The sequence below is a fragment of the Danio rerio genome, chromosome 4 (genome assembly GCF_052040795.2).
Source record: "Danio rerio strain M-AB ecotype USA chromosome 4, GRCz13ab, whole genome shotgun sequence".
Classification (NCBI taxonomy): domain Eukaryota; kingdom Metazoa; phylum Chordata; class Actinopteri; order Cypriniformes; family Danionidae; genus Danio; species Danio rerio.
Window position 1 is genome coordinate 2,697,239 of NC_141024.2, and position 10,262 is coordinate 2,707,500.

The 10,262-nt window shown below is 31.7% G+C and overlaps 1 protein-coding gene and 1 long non-coding RNA gene across 29 annotated transcripts in view; one reads left to right on the forward strand and one right to left on the reverse strand.

Moving 5' to 3' along the window:
- Positions 1 to 10,262, reverse strand: part of nap1l1 (nucleosome assembly protein 1-like 1) — a 29,078-nt gene that overhangs the window by 14,423 nt on the left and 4,393 nt on the right. For 14 of the 28 annotated variants that reach the window (XR_015942039.1, XR_015942038.1, XR_015481820.2 and 11 more), the window contains exons 3-6: positions 7,922 to 8,004; positions 4,841 to 4,943; positions 3,202 to 3,343; positions 721 to 801 (exon numbers count right to left, since the gene is read on the reverse strand). Coding sequence is in view for 7 of the 28 variants with exons in the window: in XM_087246145.2 (XP_087102271.1) it covers positions 721 to 801; positions 3,202 to 3,343; positions 4,841 to 4,943; positions 7,922 to 8,004 (409 nt within the window). In the remaining 21 variants the exon portion in view is untranslated. 28 annotated transcript variants of the gene reach the window in all.
- Positions 7,442 to 10,262, forward strand: part of LOC148679895 (uncharacterized) — a 3,641-nt gene continuing 820 nt past the window's right edge. The window contains exon 1 of the long non-coding RNA XR_015942166.1: positions 7,442 to 10,262. This exon is cut by the window's right edge and continues 98 nt beyond it. This is a non-coding gene — a long non-coding RNA (uncharacterized LOC148679895).

A 10,262-nucleotide genomic window follows, 5' to 3' on the forward strand; every position in this document is an offset into this window, starting at 1 on the left:
TTGATGCATTTAGACATTAAAACATCTGATTAAACGCTGAAGCTTATTATTGTGGTATCAGTATTAACCTAAGCTGCAGATTTTAACATGTATAATAACAACTTTGTGTAATGCTTATTTGCATACAACTAACAAAATGTTACAATAAACAGTTGCAAAAGGATGATAAAGTACAAGTAACAGTCATTGCTAATTTAATGCATTAATCAACAGTGAGCTTTTTATTGTAGTTACTAAGTTAATGCTAATTAAAAATACTGAAATTAAATGTTAATTAAATGTTAAGTCAAAGCCTTATATTACAGGCTTAATAAACAACAGGCCTGTTAAAATTTGCAAATAGACCAAGTCTTACAGCATGAATATTATTAAAGTGAACAATGTGTGTGAATATTATTCAAGGGTACTTAAAGTTTAAATAATTATTCAACTATGTTTAAGTGCCTATGATAATATGCATGTTCTTTATGATATATTGTATTAATGTATATCAGCACGTCCAGTTAAAACAACAGTTCACCAAAAAATATAACAAAATTACTCAATTCATGTAATTACAAACATTGAGATATTTAGAATGGCTAAAAACCAATATCCATTGACTTGAACAGTATTTGTTTTTCCTATAGATGGCAGTATTTTTGGGCGAACTGTCCTTTTAAGGCGGTGGCAGTGTTTGTAAAGCATGCAGGTATGGATCACCTGTACCTGCTTACTTACTGTCAGCTCTTCCTCCTCATCCTGCTTCCACTCACACTCTTCATCTGTGGGTTCGTACGCCGCTCTCACGATCTCACTCCGCTAAACACACAAACACCAATGCTTTAGCCAACTACACAGCAAAATGGTCGCAATAATAAATAACAACATGACAGTCTATAGAGGAGGTGAAATCAATAATTGTTCTAATAAATTGGATGTAATATTAAGCGCAGGTTATTTGCAGGAAGACACTGCAAACAATAACAGATATAGATTTACGCATATGTATATATTGTATATAAACACCCAATTCAAATGTATTTAAATTATAAACACTTATTGAATCACTCCATTACTAAATTTATTACATTCTATTAAGTAAAAGGTTAAGCAAAATGAGTTTAAGAGTAATTGGTCAATAAAAGGGAAAAAGACAGTATATTCATTTTATTGCATGCTATTTATTCATCATTCATTTATTTATTTAATGCCTTTTCAGCAACATTGACTATATATTTATGGCAAGTATTAAAAATTTCCAATCATTATTTTCTTAATTATGCATTGTACAAAAAAAACCACAAGCCATATTAGAGGTTTCAGTTTATCAATAAATATACTAAAATACTTGTGTATTTTATTACTGTATAGTTTATTTTACTACTCTAAAAGTAGTATTATTGTATAGCTTAATACTGTAAAATAAAATCTTAATGACTGCTAAAGCAACTGTGCCCAAGTTAGTTTATGCACAGAACAAACCACAATATGAATCAATGTTCCTGCTAAAACAATCCATGCGTCTAAGATTTAGCTTGAGCAGAGTAAATCTGGTAAAAGCATTATGACCGAGGTGAGAATGTAAACAGGTTGTGTTGTTCGTCTCTGGTGTCCTTGATTGAGCACAGGCTTTCAGCAGGTTTGTGTTTGCTGCAGTTGGAAATGCTGAAGCAGCAGGTCAATAGAAGCGGTTTAAATGTACAGCACTGCTCTTCTAGAACAGCAACGCTTTCTCTTCTTCCTCATTATGCATTCAATAACAATTCTCATTGGAATTAATGGAATTTAAATTTACAATTGGCCAAAAATAACCAAATGCAAGCAAACTACACATTAATTACAGATGATAGTTTTCAAACTAAGTGTCACTTCCATAAACTCTCAAAGTAAAAGCATTTATTTAAAAATGAATGAATAATTACAAGAAATAAAAAGGTTGACTTAAAACAGAAGCATATTTCAGGGGTTTGGCTAAATTTTTCTATAGTTTGACAAATTTTAAATCCTTCCCAAGTTAAAACTATGAAAATTAATTTGTGGAAAAAAGTATTTAGATTTTTTTTTTTAAATGAATGCATTAATAATAGTAAAAATATTAATAAAATGTTTATCTTAAGGGAACTTTTGTAAAAACTTCCATATTTTAGAAAAGAGATGAGATTTGCCAGGTTAAATCAATGGAAACTGGAATTTCAGATTTAAGAAAACAAATATATATTTAAAAAAATTACATTTTAAAAATGAACGTATAATAGTTAAAAATGAGGAAACTTTGCTAAACTCCCATTTTTTTTTTTTTAAATATTATACATCTTTTCCAAGTTAAAATTATAGAAATTGGAATTGCAGAAAGAAAAAAAGCATTTCAATTTAAAATAAGATGAAGGATTAATAAATAAAAATGAATAATCAAGAAATTACAAAAAGTATATTTTGAGGGAACTTTCACCTTATTTTAAAACTACAGCTTACAATGATTAAAAAAAAAAGCATTAAGACATAAATTAAATAAATGAAATGATAGTAAAGAAACAATATGAATAAAAAGTATATTTTGAGGAAACTTCGTGAAAATTAGCACATTTTAGAAAAAAGACATATTTTCCTGGTTAAAATAAGATGAATTAAAAGTGATCTATATAACAATAGTAAAAAAAACGTATATTTGGAGGAGACTGTTAAACTTTAATATTATACATTTTCTCCAGGTTAAAATTATATAAAATAGAATTTCAGGAAGAAAAGGGCATTTCAATTCAAAATAAAATGAAAGAAATAAAAATTAATAGTAAAAATATTAATAGCATATTTAGTGGGAACTTATTAAAAATTCTTATTCTAGAAAAACTAAACATCTTTCCCAGATTAAAATGATGGAATTTGAAACTTCAGATGAAAAGCATTAACATTTAAAATAAATAATAGTAAAAAAAAAAAGAATAAGTATATTGAGGTTAAATTCCCATATTTTCCTGATTAAAATGATGGAAACTGGAATTTCATAAATTTAAAAAAAGCATCGATTTAAAATAAAATGAAATAAATTAACAGTAAAAAAAAATGAATAAAGTACATTGAGGGAAATTTTGTAAAACCTTCCATATTTCAAAAAAATTATACATTTTTCCAGGTTAAAATGGTCGAGACTGCATTTAGGAGGTAAACTAAAAGCATGGTTTTCTTTTGGAGGACAGAAACGTGTGGGTCCTCGAAGCTCACCTTGTCGAACAGAGGCTGATAAAGAGCTGCATATTTTCGCTCCAGCTCGTGGACTTCTTCATAGAATTTAGCTTCGATATGGGCACATTTGACCTGGAGGTTCTTAAGTGCATTAACACGTCTTTTCACCACCTTTGGTAAACTGCACAAAAAAAAATGAACAAAATGAGGTCGACAAGCACAAGAATCACACAGATCAGTGACTCAAAACCAGATTAAAGGCTGAATAAATATATATAAAATACAATAAAGACCTGACATTTGAATGCTCAGTGTTTCTGCAGATTTCAGCTCAGTCAAATTTAAGACTTTTTTTAAAAACATGAAATTTCAGACTTATTGAGGGATAAACACTAAGGTACTTGGAAAAAGTATTTACTTGCAGTCAACTAATTCAAATACAGTTATTTCTCATCCATACATTATAAATAGCGTCAAAACAAGCACACACAAGTTTCAAAATCCATAATAAACTCATCAGGTAGTTATAAATACATGGAGAACAAATGTTACTGGAAGATAATTAAACCATATTGGTAACTAGAGTTCATGAATAAAACTTGCTTGTTTGATTAAGATGTATTGCTCAATTAGTTCAGTCTGAAAATAATTGTGATTGGCTGGATGTGGGTCTGATTTCTGGGAGCATTTTTCATTTTTTAATATGAGAATTTTTCTAACACTATACATGCATGCATCTTAAATGAAAAACTAACATTTATTTATTTCAACTGAAATAACGTTGCAGCCACACTTGTGCGCGCGTGCGGAATTTAGTCGTACAGCACAGCAAAAAGGAGCAGGATTAAACAAGATGACTAGACACTAAAAAGCAAACAATCGGTCAACATTTTAAATTTTGTACAGAAGTCATGTTTTGATCTTTGACTGGTCTCACGCAGTCACATGAAGAGATTTCACAGGTCGGAGTTCACCAAGCTTGAACTTTCCAATGCAGTGAACTGTGAAACTAGTCGCACAAGCTTGCGTTTCCAGTCTGCAGCATTCTCATGCACATGAATGGGGCGAAAAGTGCAGTGTAACCGGGGCTTTAGGCACTAAACCTGTATCAATCAGATTCATTTAGCAATTAAACACAAATTTGGATTGATTTTTTTTCTTCAGCTGGCTACAGAAATAGCGACCAATGCCTTTCCCAATTAACTAACTTGCCTAACTAACCTAAATAACTCTGTTAAGCCTGTAAATGTCACTTTAAGCTGAATACTAGTATCTTACAAAATAACTAGTAACATTATAGCAGAGACGATGGAAATTAGTTACTAGAAACTAGCCATGTTTAAACTCCACTAAACAGCACTGAAACTAACCTAATTGACAGAAGGGCAAACTATTGTTTTAATAGTTACAGAAAGTACACAAGTGCTTTATGCTTAAGGATCAGTGGTTAAAATACCAAAAATGAACCTAAAGCTTCCTACTAATCTTGTTTGTGCACTCTCTTTTTATTTTGGCTCAAAGCGATCATTCATTTCAGAGCCTGACACAAGAAACAGGATCTGCCCCAAATTAGAAGCCTTTCATTTCAGTCAGTGTTTGCAAAGTAGAGGAATGAATCTGCAGCCAATGAGAATGAGGGGAGCTATTTGAGGTTGCGTGTGGGTGTTTTCACACGTACCTCTCCATGTATCCTGAGGGAGATCCTACGAGTCCATCCAGCCTCTCCTGCAGCGCCGCCAGAATCTGAGGATTCTGCATCATCTGCCGCGTCAGCTGACGTGCTGAAACACAAACAACATTAACTTGTGCTGCATTACGGACCACTTCATTAAACAAGTGTACATAAACACCACCTATATATACTATATAACTGCAGGTCAACTATGTTAAAGCTATTAGTAGAACAACAATATGAATCAGATTTTTAGCACAGAGTCCATTTACTTGTGCAAGTGTGTACATTTCGATTGAATCAGTTTAATTGCAGTAATATCAGGCTAATATGAAAATCTCCATGTGATTTATTTACAGTACAGTTTGTAAAGTAATATTTGCTGTATTTGAGACTCGAGGATCTAATTGGATTTACAGATGCCAGATTTTTGTTTTTTTTAATGCCATGTCAGCAACCAAGGCTATTTTCATGGCAGGAATCTTTCAACAATAAATATACAATTTAAAAATCAACAAACAATAAAACAAATTAAATAAGATTTTTTGTGTTAATACATGTTGAAAATTCTAAAATCTTTTCTGGTTTCACTTTGTTAAAAATGTTACAGTTGCCAGATAGTGCGAGATTAGCATGGAGCTACCTCATGTAAACCTAAGGTATTTTTATACACCAAAAGGCTCCAAAATTGGGAATTTGATGACATTTTTCATGGTATCTTCACTTTTGATTAAAATGCTATAAACTCATTAATTGTCAAATATTTAGATTAATTTTACATTTCTGAATCATTTTTTAAAGTTACTTATTATTGTTGTTGTTGTTATTTAAATGCATTACTGTTGTGCTATTGTTGTTATTTGAATGCATTACTGTTGTGCTATTGTTAATATTTAAATGCATTACTGTGTGCTATTGTTAATATTGAAATGCATTACTGTTGTGCTATTGTTAATATTGAAATGCATTACTGTTGTGCTATTGTTAATATTGAAATGCATTACTGTTGTGCTATTGTTAATATTGAAATGCATTACTGTTGTGCTATTGTTAATATTGAAATGCATTACTGTTGTGCTATTGTTAATATTGAAATGCATTACTGTTGTGCTATTGTTAATATTGAAATGCATTACTGTTGTGCTATTGTTAATATTGAAATGCATTACTGTTGTGCTATTGTTAATATTGAAATGCATTACTGTTGTGCTATTGTTAATATTTAAATGCATTACTGTTGTGCTATTGTTAATATTGAAATGCATTACTGTTGTGCTATTGTTAATATTGAAATGCATTACTGTTGTGCTATTGTTAATATTGAAATGCATTACTGTTGTGCTATTGTTAATATTGAAATGCATTACTGTTGTGCTATTGTTAATATTTAAATGCATTACTGTTGTGCTATTGTTAATATTGAAATGCATTACTGTTGTGCTATTGTTATTTAAATGCATTAATGTTGTGCTATTGTTAATATTTAAATGCATTACTGTTGTGCTATTGTTAATATTTAAATGCATTAATGTTGTGCTATTGTTAATATTTAAATGCATTACTGTTGTGCTATTGTTAATATTGAAATGCATTACTGTTGTGCTATTGTTATTTAAATGCATTACTGTTGTGCTATTGTTAATATTTAAATGCATTAATGTTGTGCTAATTATGTTAAAAATAATTACAATAATATCAACAACTCGTCTGCCTGTTCCATTAGGATCAAATACTTCCACAGAATCGGTTAACAGCAATTAATGATTATCATAATTATGAATGTAGATCACTTCTTTACTGGTTTATAAATTTGAGAATTAAAGATAGATCATTCACATTTTAGCCTTCAAATAAGCATCCTTAATGAGAATAGCAGTTAAGTTTAACACTGATAATAACAAATGTTTCTTGATCAAATCCTCAGTATGATGCATGTAATAAATTAAACTGTATAATGCATTCAATAAGTTGTTTTAAATTGCAGTCATTATCCATGATCTTAGTTTACAAATGCTTTCAAAATGCATTTATAAAAATTCTGATCTCAAGCTTCCCAGATCTAGAGCATCACCTTCAACAAGGATTAAAAAAAATGCTGTTTACATCAAAAAACTAAATAAAAATGGTAGATCAACGCAACCGTGGCAATCTTTATAGAGTGAGCAGATTAATTAATATTAAACAGGATGGTTCTGTCCAGCTGCTAAACACAGCTGAGGTCACAGAGGGTGATGACTGATATCGGGTTACCCAACACAGTAAGTGCCAATGCTAACATACGCAACTTCATCATAATAACTGCGACTGTCAGCAGGAGTTGCTCCGTCCATCCATCCATCCAGGTCCCCAATAATAGGATCTTTATGGTTTTATCCATCATATCCAATAGAAGAATCAACATTGTTTTATCCATCCAGCCATGGATGGGATCTACTGTTTTGCACATTACAAAACATTTCTCATGTTCTTCCCCAGATATATTTTCTAGAGTTCATAAAAGCCACGGACCAAACCAACCAGCTATTATTATCATTTAAATAATATATATTATGCTATTTTGAAAGCATCAAGACGCTGTAAACTGCAGTAAATTATGAAGGAGCTGGGCTTTAGTTTGCTTTGCACACTGCATCTTTGTGATTGTTGAAATTGCGGTAAAGAATCATGGGTAATGTAGCACAGGATTAATTCCAGTATTTTTTCTTAAATTAAAACTGATAATGAATAAAATAACTGAATGCAAACAGAAGTGATGGGTTCAACAAATGCATATGCAATCTAACCACAGAGATCAAAACAGGTCTGTCTTTAATAGGTTAAAAATCATTGCTTATGGGGTGAAATTAAAATAAAAAAGTCATTATGGAGAAGATTATTATGAGTTTTATTAATAGGAGTTCACCTCCAGAACCTGTTGTACCGGTCAAACTACTCCAGGTAATCTAGTTCTAGCTCATCTTCGTGGTTATGTATTGGTTAACTGCTACATCTTTGCATTTTAGTCAAGCGTTAGCAAAATCCAACGTTGGTTTAAGTCACAAATACTACAGCTAAAAGAGAAATGCATCCAGAAATTAGCAATCATACCTTTACTGTTGTCTTCCCCAGCGTCTTCCTCCTCCTCTTCAACATCTTCCATATCTGCTGGGTCCATTTCAGCCTGGTCTTTACTGCAAACACACGATCACAGGAGATTAAACATTTACCCAGCAAACTCTGCAGGTGTTAACTGGGTTTCCTCCTCCGTCAACATGACATGTCTTAAAAGGGGTCACGAGGAAACCAGCATTTCCTTCAGCTTTAAAATTTGAAAGAGCTCGACCAACTCGTGTGCTTTGCCCACAATTATCACGCATTGAAGCTTTTATGCATTGAATGTTAGATGAATGCATGTGCGGATATTCAGAATTCCAATATATTAGGAATGATTATGCATATCATGGGCAAAATGTAAAGAAATATGGAATATTTAAACATTTACAGTGCCTTTGACATTCGGACTGCTGAATGATTGTCACACTCACAAATACAGCAGTGATTGTTCATCACAATACCAAATGCTGAAAGTATTCATTGTCATATGTCAATCTGGTTTACAACATGCTGAGATATTGACTGAAAATACTCTGAATATTCATAGACCTAAAATGAAGACTCTACTTGTTAACATTAAGCAAATAATATTACAAAAGCTTTTAATAAATGTAAGGTGACACTAATTTCTTAACTCAAGTTTAGCATCAATATCGCAATGTGCACATGGCTGGATCTGCAATGTCAAGTATGATTATTAATTTAACTATTCTGGATTTAAAATGTTAAATTAATGTCTTTAGTTTTCATCAGGTCAGTTTAAAGCATTCAGGCACAACAGCTTTTGTTGCTTCAACAAAAAACAATTCAATAATTTTTATAGTGAGGGTGTCATTTTACATCAGATTTTTCACATTAGTTTAAAGTAAGGGCCGATGTACTAGATCAAATCGCGATAAAATTTGTCAGTAACAATGAGCTCTGCACTTTTTTACTCTATATTATAGACCTATATATCTATATATAGACCTAAGAGGCAATCACACAGCAGAAATGTGCAACAATGAGAATCTTAAGTGTTGATATTAGAGATGTACCAAATTTTTAGCCCCCGAAAGCCTGTCGGCTGAAAATATGTTATGCCATTTAACGGAGCCTGTAATTGGCGTGGCTTCAGTTATTGTTGGGGTACTCTTCTAAATCTGGAACCATTAAAACTCGTGTAGAAATATATATTGTTATAGTACAAAATGGAAATCACTCCACTCATTACTGAACTTCTCTTTAAAATAACCCCAAACATTTTGAAATGCTGAATCCTTAAAAATCCAAGTCATCTGCAGAAATATATCTGCAATTTATAAATTACTAAAAATTATGTAATGTCAATTTTTACAACATTGTGCAGGTATAGTTAATAGCAAAACAGTGCATTAAACTTACTAAAGAGGGTTATTTCTCATTGCTGATTAATGTATTAACACATACTTGTGTTAGCTTTTTTTTTTACAATAAAATCCATTTATAATTTAATAAAACCTTTAAACTCTCAACAAAGCAAACAAATTCATGTTTTATTGCCATATTAGCAGCATTGGCTATATTCAAGGAAACACTGGTTGCCAGTATAATAAAAGTGACCAACATATACAAGTACAATCAAGAATCTTAATCATGCATTATACAAAAAATACAAACAACACTGATCAAAAAAACATACAAGACTTCAATTTGATCAATGATATTCTAAAATTACTCCCCTTTATAACATTGCAATAAAGCAACTTTTTGTTTGTCATTATACCTGCTTTAAATACATTTCAAAAAAAGTATGTTGTGATAAGATTCAGCAATTAATTACAACATAATCCTATGAATAAGCACTGAATTTGTGAACCCCCTCCATTTATCATACTTTGTGCCACATAAAAACGCAGGTGCTTGTGAATCTGCATGATATCAACTGATCTTCAGTGACAGGAAGTTCCTGTGGTGTGCAACAGGTGTATTTCTCATGTCAGAGAAGTGCAGAGTGAGTGAACCCCAAACTGCAAAGTGGCAAGCATGTGTTTGGCATTGCAAAGATGCTTGGGCATTGCTGGTCCTACACATGCGGTCACACGATGATGGCTAAACAAAAATCAGCTGAGCGCGGTGCAAGATAATGCTGTCACAGTACTGGAATTTGTGACTTCCATACAACACCAAGAAAGATGTCGATAGTAGATACCATTTTCAATATTGAGCAGACCACGCCAAATATTCCAGTATCAATACTTAAGTGTTATTTTTGACATCCTTAGTGCAACTAGTGCTTTGTTTTTACATTTAGATTAATGCTAGATGAGCTTTACACATCAGAAACACTAAACCAACCAAACATAATAGAAGACTT